This window comes from Coturnix japonica, chromosome 1 (genome assembly GCF_054131305.1).
Source record: "Coturnix japonica strain WE chromosome 1, WE-NBRP24, whole genome shotgun sequence".
NCBI classification, from domain to species: domain Eukaryota; kingdom Metazoa; phylum Chordata; class Aves; order Galliformes; family Phasianidae; genus Coturnix; species Coturnix japonica.
This window is the reverse complement of record NC_140663.1, coordinates 172,521,359-172,544,937: the sequence shown is the minus strand read 5'-3', so window position 1 is coordinate 172,544,937 and position 23,579 is coordinate 172,521,359. Positions and strand designations below refer to the sequence as shown.

General features: G+C 36.4%; 1 protein-coding gene across 50 annotated transcripts in view; it reads left to right on the top strand.

Annotated features, from left to right (window-relative positions):
* DLG2 (discs large MAGUK scaffold protein 2) overlaps nucleotides 1–23,579 on the top strand; it is a 959,079-nt gene that overhangs the window by 640,252 nt on the left and 295,248 nt on the right. For all 50 annotated transcript variants that reach the window (XR_014942266.1, XM_085536516.1, XM_085536515.1 and 47 more), the window contains 2 exons: nucleotides 1,998–2,122; nucleotides 20,657–20,826. Coding sequence is in view for 49 of the 50 variants with exons in the window: in XM_085536516.1 (XP_085392642.1) it covers nucleotides 1,998–2,122; nucleotides 20,657–20,826 (295 nt within the window). In the remaining variant the exon portion in view is untranslated. The remainder of the gene's footprint in view (nucleotides 1–1,997; nucleotides 2,123–20,656; nucleotides 20,827–23,579) is intronic.

Here is a 23,579-nt window from a genome sequence, read left to right as displayed (position 1 = left end):
AAGAAGCGTCTGGATAGGGAGCTAGGAGACCTGGTTTAGTGGATTCTGTTGGTATGGTAAATGGAGGACGTTTGGACTAGATGATCTCATAGGTCCTTTCCAACCTTGTGATTCTATGATTCTAATAAACCATCTAGAAATTTGTCCTTGATTATTATTATTTCTTTAGCTATTTTTTAAGGTTTTTATTCCAGGGTTCCTAAAGGGAGTATATGTATACATTTTTTCATTCTCATGTGTTGGAAGATTACCCCCATTAATAAGATGGAAAATAGAATAGCTTACAGGAAAATATTCTTATCATATTTTTAAAGTGCAAAGTGGTGTTGAGTGCACTGTATAATTAGTTATGTTTTAAAATACTGGGAAAATAACCTGAGTCTGAGATGATCCTAATGATGAAAGTGATATTAAATTAAAGATTTGTAGTGCTGGCCTGGAGATGTTTATTAACCCTACAGAAATTATGTGCATAATGTTATGTATTCATATATAGATATTATATATATACACAGTGTTCTGTTTTTCACGTAGCAATCTGAGCAACATTAAGATATGTGTAGTTCTAAATCCTTCTTCTTGCATTGTAAATTAGTTCTGTTCTGAAAATTTATTCACAATTATAACTGATAACAGATTGCATGGATGTCTCTCGAGTCATTAGAACTGCATTGCTTGTGAAAGTAGAATACTGATAACAAAATTGACACTTTGATACAGTTGCGTACAGGCAATATGTGAAGTTTTGCACACAGGCCTGACCTACTAATTGAAGTAGAGTTTCAGAAGACAGAAATAAGAGTTGTAGTTGCTACTTTTCCTTAGTTTGCTTGCCTTTTACAAGAGTGGTGCTACTTTTATTAGCTATTGTTCTCATTAGGACTAAACCAGATACATGTCCCAATAACAACAGTGAAGAAAAATATCTTCAAGTATCTGAGATGCTGAATGAAATAATGGGAAAAAAGCAATAACAATAGTAGCAATTTTTTACTGTCCTGGACATATTTCATCTACTGCATTGAAAATTAGGCGATATCAGTACTATTGTAACACTATGATAAGCTACATGCATAATTGTAAGAATGCCTTCAGATGATGGAGACTAAAATGATACAATATTTCATTGAATTTATTATTATGTAACAAAAGAAAGTATCTGATCAATCCTAATTTACATTGAAAAATGTAGTAATTAATATATATTACCAAAAGTGGGTTAGAATTGCTGGTTAAAATTATGTGATAAACAGTGACTGCATTTGCAAGTGTACATATATGCATGCATGGCTATTTATGACTCATTATATTGTCATAAGTAGTGGTAGTAGTACGTAGAGTTATTGAGTAGACATCTAAAATGAATATTTCAAAGATTTCCATGTAGCACATCAATGGAACAAAAAAAAAAAAACAAAAAAAAAAAAAAACAAAAAAACATGGTTTCATTTTGTTTTGGTTGATCTTGTTGGTTTGTTTTTTTTTTGGTTTGGTTTGGGTTTTTTTGTTTTTTTTTTGTTTGTTTGTTTGGTTGGTTTTTTTAATAAATGCATTTCTACAAAAAAGAAAAGAAAAAAAAAAGTCTACTAAAATTCTTCAGAGCTAAACATTACTCACTGTTTCTGTTTATAAATGCAGGGCTTTTTAAAAGCCTTTTTAGAGCTCTAAAATGGTTTTAGCTTCCAGCTTTCACTGACTTCGATAAATTCATTTTGGAGTTCAGAGGCTAATTTATGTGACTGTTTGAAAACAAATTTAGGTCAAATCCTGTTTCTGTAGGAGCATCCATTATCTCTGCCATTAACTCTGGGAGTTCTTTATTTTTGCAGCCTCTGTTCTTTAACTGACAATTTTTTCTGGCTGAGTCATCCACATGAAAGTATGATTACGCCAAATAAAATGCTTTTTTTAAACGAAACAGGACACTTAGTTCATCCACTGCAAATAAGTTCTGTAGAAATCTAGTACATTTGGTGATGCACTTTACTTTTTTTCAGGGGAATTCTGGCCTGGGGTTCAGTATTGCTGGAGGAACAGATAATCCACACATTGGAGATGATCCTGGGATATTCATTACTAAGATTATACCAGGAGGAGCTGCAGCAGAGGATGGAAGACTCAGGTAAAAGTTAACTCCCTACAGACATTTAGAAACAAATTCAGCACTATTATAGATTGTCCCCTAGGAGTCAAGTCTGAACTGTCTTTCATGGAGCCAGAGGGACTAAATGATATGACAAATTTCCTTTCTGTAAAGATAGGAAACTGTTTTAAGTAGTGTACACCGATTGAAAAATTTTAGTTAAAACCTGTATAAAGGGATGTTTGTTGTTTCTACCTCCAACTTTGTACCAATCATTTCAGTTAGTACAAGGGATGCAAAGGAGGAGGAAAGACATAAGCAGCAAGAAAGTCTTGATCATTACATGTTCTAGACTGAAGAACTACGCACTGTTATATATTAAGACAATCAACTGTTCCCAAATTACCAAGACATTCCTAAATAGCCATCGCTATTTGCAGAGTCATTTGCTCCTGTAGCTTGACTGCGCTGGTGAGGTATGCTTAATCTGCATTTCCAAACTATTATTTTAATTTTTATTTTATTCATCTGTGCAAATTTAAGAGATATGGCTATGACTATGTTCCTTCTTTTAAGTCACCTCCAGAAGGTGAACATTCTTGGAGGTCACTTGGAATTTGTGGTTCTCAAATGTATTGTAGCACTTCTCTTAAAACAAGAGGTATCACAGAAACTGACATTCATCTGTCAGTTGTGAAGCCTGCTGATGCTCCAAAAAGGCAATGTAGCTGGAAAGATTTGGGATACAATTCTGAAGCTTTTATCATCTCAGCAGTGCAACCTAAGTTTTAGGAGGCTTTGCCAAAAACAGATGGCTGAAAATTCATGAAATATAATCAGATGGTAACAATAACATTTTTGCCGAAGCCCTGTCCTTTAATTCAAAGATAAAAGTAAGGGGCATTGGTCAGTTTTAGAGCAAGTTGTGAATATTTCTGTTTGGAAAATAATGTTATTTTTACTACTATAATGATGAGGAGGCAGGGTGTTTCGTAGTAAAGAAGAGTCTATCATCTAAATAAAACCATAGAGGAAAGAAGGAGGAATAATTTCATTTAATTTTGTGAATAAAGTGCAGCAATCTACCTCTAAGCTGATAACCTTGGAATCCCCTAACAGTAAGTGAAGACAAACCTAGGCATTTCTATGTCATGATTCTTCTTTTCCTTAAGTGAATGCCTAAAACATAACAGAAGAATCAAATCTTAAAAAGGCCGTCAGCTAGGTCAGCTGTAGTGATCTATCATCATTGGGCCAGATGAGGTTCATGCAAAGTAACATCAGGAAACAGTAGTGTTTGGAAATCAAATTTGACATGTGCTAAAACTTACTACAAACAAGAAAGAATCCTTTGGGGGGAAAGAAGATAAATCTTTAAATACATATTTAAATTACTTTTGAAAGCATTTCTGGTTTAAGCTATTACAAAGACGTGCATCATCGCATTTATTTTTCTTACTATCCTTATATCAAATCAAGTATATTGTGATTCATCGCTATGCTAATTAACTACTGTAAATTTAACTCATTATTTGGTAATTGCTGTGTTGTAAAAGTCTTAAGAAGATCTTCTAAGTTCACAAAAAATGTACTAATGCTATTCATTAATCCATATTAGGATTAGAACTAGGAAGCATTTTATTTTGCAGTAGAAGTTTATCTTATTACTAAGACTTGAATAATTGTCTTAGTATACAATATTTCATAGCACATTTTGAAGTAAAATATTATAATTCAAATATAACCACAGTAGTAAAAATAACTGTTAAACATATATTTTGGTGTGGTAATTTTTTGCTCTTCTTTTTTTGAAAACACAGTTTCTTTACATCAAATTCCTCTTCTTTTTTAGTAAGGAATACCCAAATGCAATTATTTGTAAAGAGATCAGTAGAACTTTTTTTTAGTTCAAAGAATACTGCAAGCATCTTAAAATATGTTTCAGAAAACTGCCATTAGGGGAATGGATTGACTTAATTCTGTGATTTTACACTCCATAGTAAGAAAATCTTATTTTTTTTAGCTGAATATCACGTGGTATGAATTATAATACAGAGTATTTTGAATTTCTTTTCAGTAACTGTATCTTCCTCAGAACACAAAGGATTTTATTTCCTGTCTCAGTTTACCCTGAGCTCTTTAAAATTCCATAGTACGTGGGAATTTGCATTAACCTACCTTTCCCACTCTTACAGTCAAATGCAAGCTACCCAGTTACACCGTTACAGAATACTGCTCTTTCAGGATTTCATATAATGAAAGGGCAGAAGTCAATCAAAGACCACGTCGTGACTTCAAAAAAATTTTCTATATGGAATACAAGAGAGCTACTTCCATAGTGGCCATGATCAGGATGGTTGATGGTCAGAACAGTTGGTGTTTGAGGTCTTTCCAGTCGTAATGATTCTATGGTTCTGTCATACAACAAACTTGAAAGGTTTTAGATGGTGAGATTTTATTTTACAGGATATTCCTAGAAGTTTTCTCCATTCCTTGTTTTATCTGCTAAGAGTGTTTCACTTCGCTACGATGCTAGCAAGGAAGAAATCCTGTCGTGTTTTAAGAAATACCTGATATTGTATGTATCAGTGACCTTTGCCAATAAGCTTAGATATCCTGGTGCAGTCTTCACTGATGTACATGACAGTTAACTGTACATATCAGCAAGGGCCACTCAATAGGATCATCAGCTCAGTATATGTACAGTATATGCACCAGGAAATGTGATAAGCCATGTTTCTAGCAGTATCCATAGCAATTCTGTAGTCATAGGAATCTTACTTGTGATTCAAAAATCTGATTGTTACTGAGTATGTGACTGTATAGCAAAGAGTTTATTTACAAGAATGTGAGCTAGATTTTGACAGCTTGGAATTTAAATGGTTAATGTACTAAGGTTTATTTTGGTATCTGATCTTGTGCTGCACTCAGTAAGAAAGAGGGTTGATGTGAAAAGTGAGTCAAAAGGAAGAAAGTGGTTGTGCCTGAAGGCACACTGCCCTGCTAAGCTGCCTGAACCTGTAGCTACTTTATTCATTCTTTCTTCTAGGAAACTGGTTTCAAGTCTCTTCCCACTTGTGAACCTATCAACCTTATTTTCTTGAGAATATGAGTATCTGTAAGGTGAACTTACTTAACCACACAGAGTAAACTGTGTCTACTGCCAGTTACATTTGGCAAGATAATTAGAATCAGCACATGTACCCCAGCCATCAAAATTTCATAGCTTAAAAGCTCTTAAAGGTGTGCAGCATTTGTCTTTCCTTTGCAAATGTGCCTTTCCTGATGTTACTCTACTGGTTGTTAGCAACTTTAGGGTTATGTAGCTGCCAAATTTTTAAGGCATGCTGCCTGGTTCTACCAGCATCATAACAGTCAGCCACAGTGGAGATTTTCCCCTGCTCTCAAAGTGATCTGGTGTTGGAAAAGGAGCATAAGATATGTGCTAATCGGAGGAGACAAGAGTCTAAACAACTTGCCCTCAGTTATCTAGTAAATCAGGCAGAAAGTTTGGAATAGTATAGTGATTCTTTCTCTCCTATTTCTGTGCCTTATGGGCTTTAGTTTAATGCCTACCAGCAAAGGGTTTAAACAAACTATATTTGTATTCTCCTCAGTTATCAACTAACCCACTGTGACATATCAAAGGTTTATAAATTTACCTAGACCTACGTAGTAAGAGAGGAACTCTGAAGATAAGAAGATTTCTCATGAATATCGTGTTCATAAAAATAACACTGAGAAAAATGAATTTAAAGTCAAAGATTGCATTCTGATCAGACTGTTTTTACCTTTTTAGTATTTCAGTGTCTCATGAAAAACGAACCAGGGAGGAAACACTACAAATTCACACTGTTCATTCAGATCTTGAAAATTAGAATTAAAAAGTACACTGGTATAGTTATTATATGCAGTTTGCCTGGGAAACTCAAAGGAAAGAAGAAATGGCTCTAATCTGGCTCAGGGAAACTGGCTGTATTTCACCATCATTATATCAAAACAGAAGTGTGTCTGCTCTGTGATTCACTGCCTAAATTCCCGTTTGTTAACTTTTGATCTTGTATTAACCTTATCAGTACCTGGTCTTTGTGCCTTGAAAAGGCATAAAGCTTGTTCAGGATGTTATTATAATTACTGTACTGCCACAAAACACTGATTCATATCAGTAATGTTTACAGGCCTCTGACAATGCTATTAGTTCAGTATGTAATTTAGTAGTAAGTTAATAAAGAGACATTTACCCCATTAGGTAAAACATGCTTGCTTTCCAGTCATAAATTACATCACAGATTATTGACTGCTCATTCTGTCCTGGTTTGTGTTAGGAAGTTTGATTTTATTAATGGTGCTTGTCTGTGTATCTGTGCATATTGCTTCTTGAGGTACTGTGGTATAAAGTAGGTAGAATTATCACAGGAGCCCTGCATGAATAAAAGGCAGGTCACAAAACAACTGAATTTTTATGTTTTTGTTTTTTTTTTTAATTGATCGTTGGATACCATGACCCACATTCTAAATTATCAACCTACACTTCTATTCACCAATGGAATATGTTGTCCTTAAATTCTCTTTTCAGCTGCTTTCACCACTTTACTTTGCTTTTGCTGAATCTTTTTTCTTCTTTTTCCCTACGTGAGTTATTTATCATTTATTATATCATTCCTTATTCAGTACTGCAGGCCCCCAGTATGTCTGTGAATTTGATTGTACTTCTGCTTTTTCTACTCTGAAAATAATTTGATAGCCTGCAAAAAGGAATCTCTTATACTATGCAGGGAAGAAATGGGAAATAATGTTTTGACAGATAAAGTCCTAAGTAAATGAAATAGAATTTAATGGAGAGAAAAGCCATGGATTTTCTCTGTCTTGTGGGCTTTGAAACGGGAATTTTAATAGCCTCTTTATAGAATATAACAACGGACATTCCTGAAGTGTTTTTTTTTCTTGTGTGTGTGTTTTGTTCATTTTCACTTCTTTTTAATGCAAAGAATTAGTTTCTTCCTCAGTAAGTTTCTGAACTGTCTCCCACTAACTGAAACCGCTGCTTGTGAATAACACAAAACAAAGTAGCACAATATTAAGACTTTAGATATCCTGCAGTTTTATAAAGCCCTTTGCACGAGGTGTTTCATGCAATGGGACTGAACTGGTCAATGGGACTCTTTAGCAGCCATCCCAGCACAAATGACAGTAGCCCAAGAGTGCTACAGCAGGAAAACAGCACTGTGCAGCCAAGTCCAAGTGATTAGTTCATCAATATGTTTTCACTGCTGCTCCAGTTATGAATTTAAATAGCTCAGTGATAATTCATCTGCTGTAAGAAGCTTTCTGTGGTTATACACCTTAGAAATCATTAGCTCTCTATGTAGTGTAGCATTAGTCAAGGAAAAAATATTCCACATCTGTTCCTGTGTTTAGCAGGTGTAACCCTCCAGGGTTGTGCTGATTTTCTCATCTCTCTCAGTTCCCACTGAATCTGAAAATAAGATCTGGGATGAAAAGAGAACTGACGTAGAAATAAAATGAAATAAAATAAGATCCTTATAAACAGCAAAAGTTTGATTCTAAAATTTCAGAGAAAAAGCTCGGTTGGCTTTTTGCTCCTGACAGCCTAACCCAGAAATGCTAACGCACAGTGAGACAGAGAGTCTGTTATTTCATGCACTGTCAAAACTCTCAGCTACAGTTTGGATAAACATTTGGACTTTCAGTCTTCAGCCAAACTGCGTTTCCTGCCCATTGCTGATCTCTGTTGACACATTCCTTACTCCACTCTTACTACAGAAGTTCAAGCAGGGATTTTAAATTTATGTCCCCACTGCATGTAAGTTTTAGTATCAGCTTTCCAAGATACAAGAATACTTTGTTTGTATGTGTTGCTTGCATTGTGCACTTCTGCATGTTACTCTGAGTTACACCATTGCAAAAAGAAAGTTGTTTTTTTTTTTTTTCACCTACTCTAAGCGCAGAGCCTAATGGCATCAAACGTTCTGAAGCTGCTGAAGTTTCTTACAGAACTTGAACTGCATGTTTTCCCCTCTTTCATTTTTTAAATGCTACACCTTTGTTTGGAAGAGCTCTTCTTAATCAAACCTGAGCGGAAGGGAGTGTTTTCTACTTGTTAGTGCAGGACCGCGTAGTTTTCCTCTCAACTTGCTCCGCCTGATCTGTGGTAACACTTTTCTTCTTTTGTGCTAAAGTTTCCCCATTTGTAAAATAGGTACAGTGATCATTATCTTCGCCTCGCAGGGCTTGTTGTGAAGCTTAAACGAGTTCATATTTGCAAAGCACTTTGAGCGCCAAAGATGAAAAGTGCCTGTAAAAATACTGAGCGTGGAATTGCCTCGTGGGTTATCTGTTGTAACTGGTTTTCCTGCACAAACCTGAATATGCTTCAAACAGCACTAGTGTCAGGTGGGAGGATTTTGACCACAGGTGAGGAATAAGCAAGCATTTGGTGTATTCAGCAGCTGAAGTGTACCTAGGGCCCAAGGCAGCACCTCAGCCTTCCACGCTCAGTGGGGCACCACTGGAGGCTCTGGGCCTTGGAACCCCCCCCCACAGCACCGGAACCAGCCAAACTGGAGGGCGCTGAGGGTAAGTGAGTCCTGGCAGAGGTCCCTGCCTCCTCCACACCTATAGAGACTGCCCTGGGGCACCTCCCACGACCTGCAGAGCAGCCTGCAGCTGGGAGGAGCTCTGTGGCTTCCTGGTGTCTCCTTCATTCATCTCTGGCTTTACAGGGCTTTGTTTTCCTTTCCTATTTCTTTATCCCAACACCTTCCTGTCACAACGTCCCACAGTTGCCTACACCTCCTTTTTCTACTTGGTTGATGCTCTCCTGTCTCACTTTGGCCTCTGGCTTTGGAGGCAGACACAAATATTCAGTCTGTGAGCAGAAGTTTTCCTTCTGGCCACCATCAGAGGCTGCTGTCTGTGCCGGCTGCCGGAGATGAAGTGCTGACAGAGCCTGGGTGCTCTCAAAGCTTCAGTGCTTGTCTGCTCGTGGCAGTGGTTTCAGAAGGAAAGCTTCGCACCAGAGGCAGAGAGACTGAGGATAACTGAGGAGTTAGAGAACAGACGGAGGAATGGAAAAATGTGGTAAGAGCTAAGGATCCCAAGGATAAGAAATGGAAAGGGTGGGGGGAATAACTTAATTATTGTCATTTTTGAGGAATTAATAAGAGAATAGTACTTGCTGCATACATGTCTTGTGGAAGAGGTTAATAAAGCAAATCGTGCTGAAGTTTGAGAGCCTGTTGTGGGGAATCCTTCTGCCCGTGCTCTGCTCCCCCTCCCCATCCTGCCCTCCCTGCCTACATACAGCTGTCCTCTCCCTGTCACGAGATTGCAGTCAAAATCAAACATTTAAATAACAACATGGGCTCATCAGGCCCAGTGGCTGATCAATTACTCACCAGGCTAGTGGTTGCTAACTACCTTTGGCAGAGCTGCTGACCTCCAGCACCTAACCCCTGTGCCTGCTCTCCACTCTTTCATATCTATTGCGTTCAGTAACTTTGTACCTGGTTTTAAGGAACTTAAGGCAGAAATTTCAGGTCTGATAAGTACAAAGCGGTATTTTATGGGTGGAAGTACATTGTTTTTTGTCTTTTATGCTAGTGCGTCTGAGGAAGGGAAGAATTCATCCCCAACACAGCAGTTTTACCCAGGCATATGTTTGTGGATTGCAGTCCACTTAAACTGAATCTTGCATATTCTGGGGGAAAGGTAGTATATAGTATGCAGAACATGTCTTAAAAGAACAATATGTGAAGTAAAAGATCATAAATTCTGTACAAAATTACTGTAGGTGTAGTCAACCTAGCAAATGAGAATTAATTTGCCTTGAGTTATGCTGACCAGCCAGTACTTGGAAGTTTGATGCAGAAAATCATTTTACGATAAATGAATTATAACAACTGTATTTCCAAGTACATTATATAGTAAAAAGCTCTGATTCTGCCTTCAGGATATTTGTGATTAAGGAAATAAAATAGAGATGTTCTGCTGTTATATGTGCATTTAAACTTGACTTTTCAGAAAAGTTTATGCTTGAATCTGTGTGTGTAAATCAAATGACTGCTGGCTACTCCTCCCTCTCATCTCTATAGCTACACCCTACAAGATGATTTGCTTTTATGTAGTAATGACTACTTCCCATTCTAAATGTGTCTGTAAAGGAGGCTCTGGGAGGCGTAACCAAGCGGGGTTTTTCTTCTCATTCCACATTAAACATTCTAAACATTTTTAAATTTCATCAGACAAAATAAGAATGAGCGTATGAGCATTTTTATAGTGTTGTTGTTTGCTTAATTCAACCTTAGAGCAGACATGAGAAATTTTGGCAGTATTTTGTTTTCCTAAAGTGAAGATGAAAATGTGCACAGTGATATTCAGAGTTATTGTAGAATCTGCCATCATTTTTATCTCCTGGATATTGTTAGCCATGTTCCACAAGGTCACCATGAAAAACTTTCAAATCCTCCCAATTCAGTGAGCATTCAAACAGTTTCTCGAAGCTTCAGATTTTATGCAGCTTTGAATAATAGTAAGGTCAACTTATTGTTCAGCGGTTTCAATTTTAAACTTTTAGGAACACATTCACCCATATGGCTAAGAATTTTCTCAGATTAACTGCAAACAAATTTATTTTGGAAATGAGCAATTTAAAGTATAAACTATTAGTGCTTTAGGCAGTAAATGATTTTTTAAAGTTTTCAGTTGTGGGAAATGGTTTAAATCATACCATTCATTTATTTGACTTGTAATTGTTTAAATAAGCTGTTTTTTAAGTCTAGTGTCTCTGCGAGCATTTCTTAATGGGGTGTTGGCTGCCTAACATCATAAAAATTGCTATCTGCAAACTTCAGGTCTGAAAAGACCTCAGCATACTGCAGCTGAGCAAATATTTCTTGATGCAAAAGGAGGTCCAAAATTATTTCACTAGCAAAGGGAAAAGAATAAGTCAAAGCTGCCTTCATTTATAAAAGTAGTGTCTAGATCACTTTCAGCTCACCACTGAAGGGAAATATGCATTCTCTGTACTTCTTTCTCTGCAGAATACAAGCCCACAGCTTTCAGGGAAGTTATCAGATCAATCAACTGGAGGGACAATGAACAAAATGTCTTTTATTCTTTCCTTCCAAAATTGTTTCACTTCCTGAAAGACAAGAAATATAAGCTGAGTCAGAAAGGTTTTGCAGTGAGTGTGCTGTTTGAATACTCAGGTACAGGTTGTGAACTAGTCTTCTCTCTGAATATCATGAGAAAAGAACAAGGGAATCTACATTAGTTTCAGGTGGTGGTGCAATTTCTGTAATACATCTGAAGTCCAAGAAAGAGGCAGAATTTATTTTTAGTCTTGTATTGAGGATGCTTTCCTCAACAATGGGAGAATTTCTCTGCAATTTAAGGAGAGCAATACATTATACAAAGTGGAATAGCTTCAGTGGCAGAATCATTTTTCTAGGAGGCAATTCCAGATAATAAAGCAGCAGATGGTTGTTTTGATTTTTGTTTCCCTATCATCTAACCTTTTATTTCATTTTATTTATTTTATTCTTTTTTATATATTATTTTAATTTCAGTTATATTAGAGTGAAATGACTAAACAGGAATTATTTTTTCAGTGTAAAACAATGTCATTTCTGTCAAGAAACTAAGCATAGTAAAAACAGCTTTGATGTGAACTGCATTTATTTTTTTTTCAGAGTGCAGTTATAAATCTGTAGGCACAGCTAAGAGGCATTCAGATAAATAGAAAGATGTAGGGGAAGGGTGTCCATCTCCAAAATGTTATCACTCTTGATAAATACTGTGACTACTAGACCAGTTGCATGATTTTGGCTTGAAGAGTTTGTCTACCAGGGCCTTCCTTCCTATGAGGAAAATTCAGTTATGAAAGGCAAGAGATTATGTCCCATCTCCTAACAACAGGAGAGAAACAGAGCATTGAGAATGACTAGGGATGAATGTTTGCTCTCTGTTCTAATGAAAAGATTTGGGGACAATAAATATTTATTTAACTGGTAGCAAACAGACAGGGAACACTGTGAATGTTAAATGTAGGTGGGTTTTGAAAACAGTTAAATGAATTTGTGGAACCTATCCCAGGCTGTTAAATTTAGAAGACTGATTCAGGAAACCCCAGAGTCTTCAGCATCTGAAAATGTGTTCTGGGTAAATACTTTGTTAGGCTTTTCCAATACCGTTTTTGGAAAGAAACAGCAGGCCTAGTGGACCTCAGGGCTGGCTTATGTCTTCATGTGGCTTTTATCTTTGCAGCCATGGAAGCACCTTAACCCACACACCCTAGCTCTGATCTCCCCTGAGGCATGATCATCAAGGGGCAGAAGTGTGCCCATTGGGCAAAGGACTGGATTCTGAGTGGATTCCTGTCCCTTGGGGGGATGTGGTTGGTGAGGTTTGGCCTGGGAGCTTGCTAGCCATGCAGGCATTCAAGGCCACTCAAGGACCAAGGACTTTGATTTTAATCTGTAAGATAGGTTTTTGCACTGTGAAGTTACAATTGTCTTTTTCTCTGATTTTATTTTTCCTAGTAGCCATTAATGGGCCTTCTCTTGAAATTAGTTACTGCATGGTGGATTCTGCAGGAGCTCAAGCTACCTTTAAATGAACTCCAGATGAGATGAAACAGAGAGGCATAATGTGACGTTTTACCTATTATAATTGGCTACAGACATATGGTAAACATTGTTTCAGATGGCTTCCCATGCTAGATATAGTGCTGTCAGTGTATGTGCTGGTGTGGCTCACCCTGCTTTGGATTTCACTGTACCATTTTGGTGTAACATGAGTAGTCTTTGGGTTCAGACTCTTCTGGATTCTAGATATTACCTTGGTAGATATTTTTAATGAAGAGGTATATGTAAGCACCTCCAAGGAATTAGATATCTCATAATAAAGTCACACTGCCTAAAAGGATAAAAGAATCTGCTCATTGTGGTGGAAGAGGGTTAACTGGAGGAAAACCCCAGCCTTACTCCAGGAAGTTCTCAGAGCTAGGATAGAATGCAGAAATGATTCAAAGTATCTTAAACAACAGATAAACTGCTTTTTAGCAAAGTTTTTGCCTGGAGCGAAATCTTACAGCTGAGCTTAAGACCTTTAAAATTTTAAAAGAGATAAAAGAAAAAAAAAAAAAAAAAAAAAGCAAACTCTGATGTATCCTCTATTGAAATTGTGTGAATAGGAACATATTCAGGATTCTAAATATATTTTCTTCTAGCAGTCTAAAGGCTGCAGGGATTTTTCCACTCCTAATTATATAGTGTGCAATAAGCTGTCTTTTTCTGACTTACAACTTCCAAAATAGAAATTACAGTCATAGATGAGACCTACTGAGAGGGGAGAAGAGATGCTGTGCATGATAAGGAGCTGTTGAGCTAATATTTTTTACTGATGTTGTTACCAGTCGGTAGCTTGAGTTCCAAATGTGTTACTATTATGCGGACTTTTTAATACATTGACATTTAGTTAGTATGACTATTGCATTAAAAAAAATAATAATAAAAAAATCCATGAGCAACTAAAGCAATAACAATGAACAATAATTGCATATGTCTTCTGACAGATCTGTAGCTATGCTAGCTATGTCTTCAATTTCAGTACAGCCATATTATTAACAGACTATGGAAATTCACCATCATTTCAGGCAGTTATCCATTCTGAAGTTCAGAAGTGTTTTCTGAAATCTGAATTGTTCCCTGACAATTCACTTTCAGTTTGTCTTTGGGAAGTGAAATGAAAGTCCTCTGTTGATATACCTGTAAGTCAAGTTGATGTAACCATAAGCTTCTTGGATGGGAAGACTTCTTGGATGGGAAGCTTTGGATGAAGCTTTTGACAACGTTACAGTAGGCATTTCTACCTCCTAAACCATCACTGGACTCCATATTCTTCCATATACAAACAAAGTATTTCCTCCATTCTTTCTGATGCAGTCCTATATGGCTGTTGCCTTTTGGAGGACAAGAGCTTAATGGTAGATTCTCCTGGACAAGGGAATAAGAAAAGTTATGTAGGCATTGCGCACATCTAGAGGGAATGAACAGTGTCTGTTGTGTGCAGACTTTCTCTGCTGCTCCTCTGCTTCTTCTCTGCTCTGCCATTTAGGAGGGAACACATTACATTCTAACCTTTCTCTTGGAAAGATGAATTTCTTTTTCTAGGCCAAGGCTGCTGCAAAGACTCAAAGGACAATACAGTTAGCTGCTGGGGCCACTGACACAATTTCATGTCACTCTCCAAAACTTCACAACAGAAGGTGTGGGCTGAAGACTTTGGTGATCTACTGAAGGTCATACTGGGTTTTCATTACATACTGCAAAAATCACATATACTTACATGAAAAAAAAACACTACTAGGGTTTGGATTTCTGTCTTTGGCTGAAAGTCAGGCTGGTTCCTGGTGTAAGTTGTCAGGCTTAGCAGTAGCAGATTGAATTGAGCACACCCTGCTTCTCACAGGACTTGTCAGCTCAGCCTACTCCAGCCTTCAGGCTCTGTACAACCAACACACAGAAACTGGTTTGCCAGCACAGGTGGAGGAAGCTTCTATCTGGCTGTATTTACTCACAGAAATGCTATGCAGGAGTTTAGTTCACCATCTTCACACACACACACCTTTGTGAGTGGTGGGAGTTCTTAGCCTTCATCTCTCACTTTTAAAGCTGGCTGAATGATGCCAGGAGGAGGCAGAGAGCTGCTTTTGTTCATTATTTGTTTTTTATGCTCAGTATACCTAGGTGTTGCACTGGGCATTATTCTTTAGCTGAGCAAGAATGTGCAGGCTTTCCTCAAACAGAAGACAAAGGAGTTTGGAAGTAGGTGGTTTTGTCATCCTCTGAAGGTTGTGAAAAAGAAGCTAGGCGACTTGCTCAGAGTTGCATAAGAAGGGTTGAGATGTTGCCAGGCCAGCAATTTAATGGAAAAACATTCTTTTCTTTTTCCACAATTTATTTAATTGCTATAAATTAAGACAGCTCTGCTTTAGCTGGAAGTATATGTTATGTCTATTCCAGATACTACCTTCATATTAAGTATATTTTGTAGTAATATCTACATATATACATTAAAAAAAAAAAATGTTTGCTACAATTTCAGGTTTTTATTAAGTTCATCTTGAATTCTGTCACATCATTCATAAATTATTTTTTCATCCAAACCATAATATTATCAGCCATGCTTCAGCCAGTAACTTTGATATATAGAGAGTTTCACTGTAAAACACATAAAGGTCAAATTTTAAATTAGAATGAGCTGGTGCTTTCATTAAACTTATTTTCATAAACACCTGATGTTCTTTCTAGAGTGACCAGTAGAGTGATTCTCCCCCTCTACTCCACTCTCATGAGACTACTCCTGCAGTGCTGTGCTCAGGTTTGGGGCCATCAGCACAAGGACATGGAGCTGTTGGAGCAGGTCTGCAGGAGGTCATGAGGATGATTAGAGGGCTGGAGAACCTCTCCTATGAAGACAGGCTGAGAGAGTTAGGTTTGATCAGTCTGGAGAAGAGAAGGTTCTGTAGAGAGAGACCTCGAAGCAGCTTTCCAGCACCTGAAGCGGTTCCGTAGAAATGATGGAGAGGGACTTTATCAGGGTGTGTAGAAATAAGGTGTAGCAGCTTTTAACTAACAGGTATATTAATTAGATACAAGGAAGAAATTCTTCACTATGAGAGCAGTGCAGCCCTGGCACTGCAGCCCTGAGAAGCTGCATATGCTCCATCCCTGGAGGTGCTACAGGCCAGGCTGGATGCATCCTGGGCACCTTGAGCTGGTGAGGGTTGTCCTTGCCATTGGCAGGGAGTTGAAATTGGATGGTTTTTAAGGTCTCTTCCAACCCACACTGTTGTATGATTCTATGACTCCAGAAAGAACCATAATTTGCAAGTGGGATCTGAGGTTTTCTTCTACCTTTGTTTTATCCCTTTATTTTTAAACTGACTATAACAGTAACTATATAGTAGTTTACAGTGACAGAAGGAGGCCTGAGGGTGTATATGATTTTGCTACAGAAATTGTGTTGAGTATCTAAGGATTGTTATACCTAAAGAAACATTCTGTCCCATGGAACACGTGTATCACTGGCATTTGGTTTTAGCTCTGTGTTCAGTAATTGGAAAGGCATATTTGAAGACTGAATTTTTAGAGTTGTGATCTTTTATTCTTTATTCTTAGTTGAAAAGTAAATAAAACAATTATTATAATAATGCAAAGAAATTATATAAACCAGTATATGTAACCATTTTATTTACCATCTGATGGGAAGGGTGTGACTGAGAATTAGAAAAAAACAAAGTGTAGGTGGAATTCTTCCTTAACTAATGGATTAGGCTGATTCTCCTGGGTTTGGGTGATGTATGTATATATTGATTCACTGATATCATTGCAAAAGAAGAATAATCAGTCCTTTCAACTTGCCACCTATAATCTTGAGTTCCTATATAAAGTGTTGTGTTCTTGTGACTTCTGAAACTAAAAAAACAAAACAACAAAAAAAAAAACCATCAATCCCTTTTTATAGAGTTGAAAAGGATGGACAAAGGAGAAGCAAAGAAATAAAGTGAGATTTCAGTGCTTTCTTTAGCTGATACCTATGGAATTTTATGTTGATTCTCCCATAATAATATTATTTATATCTTGATTTCTAAGCTTTGACTTAAGACCTTATCAATTTTAGCTTTGTGGGGAAGATAGCTAAAAAGATGTTAGATTTGCTAATGTTAGCTTTTCTGCAATAGAAAATACTGTAACTATATTTGTGTAACCAGGGCTACCACACTAATAGATTGCTAATGAGTCTAGAAATGTCTGAATGATAACTAAGACCCATGGATTACTGCAGATTCAGCTTCATCATTGTCCCATGGAGCACAGATCAGTTTCTGTTTGCTGAAACCATGGTTGATACCAAGTACTTTATTTCAGGAGTTGCAAGTGGGTTAATGAATCCTGACAGGACTATTTGGTCTTCTGGTGCTCTTTGCTGCTGTACTAGGCTGCTTTGTGTTTCTCTGCAGGGCACCATATTGCACAGAACAGGCTGAAATAAATAATCATTACCAGTTGTCACCTACTACATTTCTAACAATTGCCTAAGGGTTCTTACAATTGAATGAAGCAATTATCAGCTTTTCAAGGGTGTCTGCACAGCTTTTTGAAATCAGTGATCAGAAAACTCAGATGAAGATAGTAAAGTTTAGAACAAAGTTGGTAGAAGCCCTTAAAGGATAGTATTTTTTCCTTAATTAATCCAGCCTCTCATTTGTTTTGAAGATAGCAATAGCTACTGGTAAATCTCTGTGTATCTGACCTCCCTTCTAAAAGGCAAAACCTCTCATATTTCTTTCATCATTTGTAACTATCCTGGCGTGATAATAGCATGTATTGTATTCTGTATTTTATGAACCAGGTTTCTTCATAACTGAATTATTCCACAAATTTAATAGAATATATCCATTTTGTTAAGGAAGTTAGGTGAGCCAGCATGCCGTGGGAAGTGTTGCCTCACTCAATTTTCACTCAGCAGTAACCAAATGGGCAATTCAACTGACTTGAATAAATTTAATTGCATGAGTATTTTGGCTAAAATGGAAATTGGATTACCTCAAAAATTTAATTAGAAACTTATACACTGTGCTGAACTGAGATGTGAAGTCTCTTTATTTTCAAGGAAACGATAGCATGAAGATTGTTTCTGGGCTTCTGTTCTTTTAAAATATGTTGGAAAATAATTGTCTTTCTTTTTCTTCCTTTTTTCCCTCTTTCTTTCTTTTTCTTTCCAACCTGGTACAAGCAGTTTCCAAAGTACTTTCAATTAAAGATGAGAAAATTTATTCAAGAACTTTATGAATTCATAACATCAACAGATGTTGAGATTATATTAAGTCTTAGCAAGTCAAGTTTTCCATTTTGAGTCTCGTTTTTAAGAGTGTTTTTTTCATCTGAAACTAGAGAAATATGAAAATGAAATTTCTACTTTCTTAAGTGTTATGAAAATCACTACAGATAGCCTAGAATAAAACTTACTTCCTTTTATCTTTCTTATTCATAAGAAAGCTTTATAATTTTTAACAGTATGTACCTTAAGAAGTAACTGTATGAACACGCTGTATGAAAGTATATAGTGTCAAGCTTTACAAGCAGAGTGGCTATAATGTAATATTGCTGATGCTATGAAATACATCCTTTTAAAATTATCTTGTTATGGAAACAAGACTCATTGGAACCATTTCCTCACACTTGGAGTGTTTTGTTGTTTTGTTTTGTTGTTTTGTTTTGTTGTTTTGTTTTGTTGTTTTGTTTTGTTGTTTTGTTTTGTTGTTTTGTTTTGTTGTTTTGTTTTGTTGTTTTGTTTTTTGTTGAAATGCTATCAATACTGATGAATCTGTAGGGATCTCTTTTGTTTTGTTACACTTGATTATTACTACTTTGCATTATGGGAAGGGCTTCTCCTTGGCAGACGTCTGAAACTGTGCCTGAAAGGGACTTGTACATAGAGCATATAACTACCTCGGGAAGATTTTAAGATAAACGGAGTTAAGAATACATGCAGCAACTGAAATATAGTTTTGCCATATAGTTTTCACATGAACATCTCAATTAAGTTGGGAAATACATTAGAGGTATATTCACAAGGACAAAATAATATTGGTTCTAAGTATCACAGTCTTGTGCGAGTTGGAAGGGACCTTAGAGATCATCAAGTCCTGTGTAGCAGAGCGGCACTTCTACCACTTGCGCTACAGGGGGGATTCGAACCCCAGGTCTCTAGTGTTGCAAAGTGGCATCCTTAACCACTGCGCCACCGGAGGCACACAAAAGTGTAAGTAAAGTAAACACACAAAAGTGTAAAGTAGTAAGACTTTACTCATGAACACCTGAAAGAGTTTTCTTAAGCTGGATTTACCAATGTATTTTCCTATTAATATTTTGGTTTTATGTTGCTGCAGCATTTTTAGGTCACTGAGAGAGTAGACCCTGATTGTGGAGAAACTGCACTGTTAAAATTTAGTCTACTGTACTAAATTTGAAACAAATCTTAAGAAACTTCTTTGTTAATAATAAGGTTAAAGCCCATTAACCAGCTTACGTCCTTATTTTACTGCACTGTGGCCTCACTTTGCAGACTCCTGTGGCCAGTGGATTCTGTTGACCTATTGTTGCATCTGAATTTCTACCAAACTTATGATAAAGCCATAGGAATTCTATTGGTACATATATGCATGGATCTGCAAACTCACATGTGTACATGCTCTTCAATATTGTATTTATTTATTTTTTAGTCACATAAACTAAAAAATTCATCTCTGTGTTTGTGAGGGTAATAAAAACCAGGGGGTTCCAAAGGTTATATATCATAGCACTAGGTATGTTAATCATAGTAAATTGAATGGGATAATTGCTGTCAGTGTTGCTTCTACACTGATAAATTTTGTATATAAACAAAATATTAAAGTACATCCATTACTGGAGCAGCTTTTTATTTATTTAATAAACCAATTTATATTAGACCCCTTATTAATTTGACAGCTGAACCTGACTATTGTACATTTCAAAAATGAATACTTCTGGCATTGATGGAAACCAGGAAGTCCATTATTGGAAAAACTGGAGAAATTGCCATTCAGACCTTCAGTTTTGTGTCTTTCCTAACACAGACCAAGCATTAGTTGAAGGCTTTTATCAGTGCTTCTCCTAGTAAAGTTTCTTCAAATATACTGATAACACAGAAAATCTTTGGTTTCAAATAATGTTTGAGGTTTTGGCTTTATTTTATTGCTGTGTTTTCAAGCAAAAATTGCAGCACAAGAATGTAAAATTTCCATCCTAACTATCTGGAGTTCAAATAACCTTTTGTGAAAACTTAATTCTCTTTTTATATGCTACAACTCAGCAGCAAAATACAAAATAGGGAAAATACTACATCTAATTAGGTCATATTGAGGGTAAATAAATTAGTTAATCCCCATAGAAATATAATAAACATGCAAAATAAGAGTATGAGGGATTTCTTCTATATTCTATGAAAAATATATGTTGTTACCAAAAGGCATATCTTGGAGCCTTCACTTAGAGGTGAACTTCTTACTTTGATGAATTACAAATTTCTGGCTGTGTTGAAGAAGATAGATTTAAGAAGCTACTTTTAGAAATACTAATCTCTCTGTATTGAATTAAATCAACTGATTTCCTTAAGAGCAATGGTAATAGTAGTACCATGCATTGTGATTCTAGTAACTAGATTATACTGTTTAGTACAAACTCTTTCTACTAAGTCTGTAAAAACAAGTTGCTTATTATTTTCATCATTGTAATGGCTCCAACCCCAGTTTATAGTGGAGGACAGTAGGTGTGAGTAGGCATGATTTAGTTTGAATTCAGTATATATTTTGGAGAACTTGTGCATTCTGTTTTCATCTCAGTGCTGATATAGCATATTACATTATTGCATCTGGCAAACTTCCCAATTAAGTGGTTATTGTTTTAAAACACTACTGACAAAACACTACTCAGGCTAAAATATTGTTTCCCTTTTTTCTTGTAGGGTCAACGACTGCATCTTGCGAGTGAATGAGGTGGACGTGTCAGAAGTCTCACACAGCAAAGCCGTGGAGGCCCTAAAAGAGGCCGGCTCCATAGTCCGATTGTATGTTCGTCGAAGAAGACCTATTCTGGAGACCGTGGTAGAGATCAAGTTGTTCAAAGGCCCTAAAGGTAAATATGAAAATCAGAACATTTTAAGCTTGTTGGTTAGCTCTTCTCATAGATGAAAAAGGACCTGACTTTGTTGACTGGTTAACTGCTTGACATTTCAGTTACAGAAGTACAGTGAATTTAGGCTGGCAGAACTTGGATTCATGGCGGCATGAGTTTTTATTACATATAAAGGAATACGAGACACTGTGATTTGTCTGATGTAATGTTTCTTGTAGAGATGGCTTCTTATCTCCAGAATAAATGCCAGATACAAAAATTGTATGCTTTTCAGAAGATGTGTATATAGCATATCTCTGGAAGATCACTGAATCTGTCACTTTCTGCTACTGGCATACATTACAGTAAATTTAAGCATGCAGGTTAAACTCATGAAAGTCTGGATTCCAGTGGTCAATCGCAATGCTAAGCTATCCTTCTAACAGAAAAGTGTATCTGATGAGACTTTGTGTGTGTGAAATAAGGATAGTAGCACAGGCAGCAGTATTTATAAAATATTGGAATTCAATCAAGTTTGTGATATGACAGTCATTTTGAGTAACCCACAGCTAAAGAACTTAAAACAAACATATCCTTTCAGATTGTGTTGAAACGAAAAAAGTTATTCACCATGTCCAAATGACAGATACATTGTGGAAATGGGCAGGAAAGGGAATCATTTATTAAGTTGTTTTGAAATTTATCTATTTCCATAAAATAGAGTGTATGCCAAAAATTTATTATGAAAATGTAAAGAAGCTTTGCAGCTTAGTGCTATATTTTGTAGGTCTGTTTTTCAATATGAGCAAAGGAAATAAGAAAAGCTGATGAGATTGTTGCTGTCTTTTCTTGTTCTAATTCAAGTAATGAATTGTGTGCTTTTTATATTCGACATATGAAAAAATCAGAATCATGTAGAAGTTTTCTGTTTTGTTTTATTGTTTGTTTTTTAATTTTTCAATATCATCTATTAAAACTTAGTTACCTGTTGAGAGGAAGCAAACATAATCATGTCAGTTTTGGCTGTAGGTTTCAGTACTAGTCACTTGCAGGATGCTTATCTACTCAAAGCTCAGGTAATTTATCTGAGAACTTCTCTTTCAAATCTTTACTGTACAGTGCGGGGACAAATAAGTGATTATCAACATAGTGCTGATTCTCCTCAGAGCCAGATTAGGTCCTAAAATCAACAAGGTACTCTTCATACCAACTCCTGTCTCCATACTCATATGTTTATTCACAGAGTAAGGAAAATGAATGTGCTTCTATACAAGGCAGCTGTGTCACACTGAATGTGGAGTAGTAAATATCTTTTCAGATGCTTCTTTTCCTACCTTTCTCATTCAGCATAATATTGAATTCATTTCTCACTGTTTGGGATTTTACTACAAAAAGGGACGTACTGGCTTCCCTATAACCATGTAAACTTGGGGGTCACTAGCTTGCCTGGACATGTATATGGATATGTGATCATATCTTTCAGCACTTGAAAATGATAGAGAAGGAAATTTGCAAGGTGTTTCATATAAATATTCTTTTAATTTCCTCTGAGCCATTGGGAGCAAGAGCATTACAAGATGTGAGTCCATAAAAGCTGGATTATTTCATGCATGTTGGCTCTTCTAGCTAGCAAGCAGAATATAAGGGACAAAAGTTTAGTGACCATGGTGGGGGATAGGTTGATGGTTGGACTAGATGATCTTAGTGCTCTCTTCCAAGCTTAATAATTCTGCAATTCTATTCTATGTTTTATATCCTTCTGATTTCAGGTTTCATTGCAACTGCACCTGCTGCTTTATAAAAAGCTTCCTTAGCATCTTGTGTAATTAAAGGCAGTGTAACTTGTTCACTTACCTTTTTTGAAAAAGAACTAAATAAAAGATACAAATGAGTTGCACAACAGAAAACCAAAGATCCAAACTGCAGCTATTATGCAGAAATTCAAAGCTGTGCATTCACCTCTTTACCATACCTGATTAATATTATTGACCGGTGTCTATATTCAGTGTCTGGAACTATGCAATGATCTAACTCTGATCATTCCAGGATCATTCTGTCTTTCATTTCTGAGATTGTGTTTTGAATGCCTCTTTTGAGTCACCTCATTCAGATATGCAGTCTTAGTGATTTACTGCTACAGCTTTGTATAGGACTTAGGAAATGGAAGGTGTTTTACTTCAGACACTCTCAGGACCCTCTGCAAGTTGTAGCAGCCAATGTCTTTACAGTAGCTGATGTTTGAAGAGGGGAAGGATATGCAAAGGATGTTTCTTGTTGAAAATCAGTGGAATTTATACACTGTTGAAAACCATGTCCTTGAATAATATATTTTTCTTTAACTGTACTAAACATAACATGACTAATAGTAATTAAAATGGGTTTTCTGTGCTACAGGATTTGCTCCTTAGGAGCAAGCAGACAGACATTCAAAACAAAGCAATTTAACAGTGGTATTTGGCTTTGTAGCATAACTTGTGGATTACCTTCGTATAAGACCCTGAAAAGAACTTTGTTCTATGTATGAACAGTGAATTATGAACTTCAGTCGCTATTCAGAGACTGCAGAGCTCAAACTGTTTTGATTGCAGTTGACTTTTAGATTGCAGTTGGTTTTAAACCAAAGGAGTTCACTGGCCTCTGCGGTTTTCAGGAATTCCATGCTGTTCTATTACACTGTAAATGTGCTTTTACTAAAATCAGAAGTATTAAATAATGTGCTTCCCATAACATTAGTTATAGAAATTTAACTTTTTTTTTTTTTTTAATATTTTTGA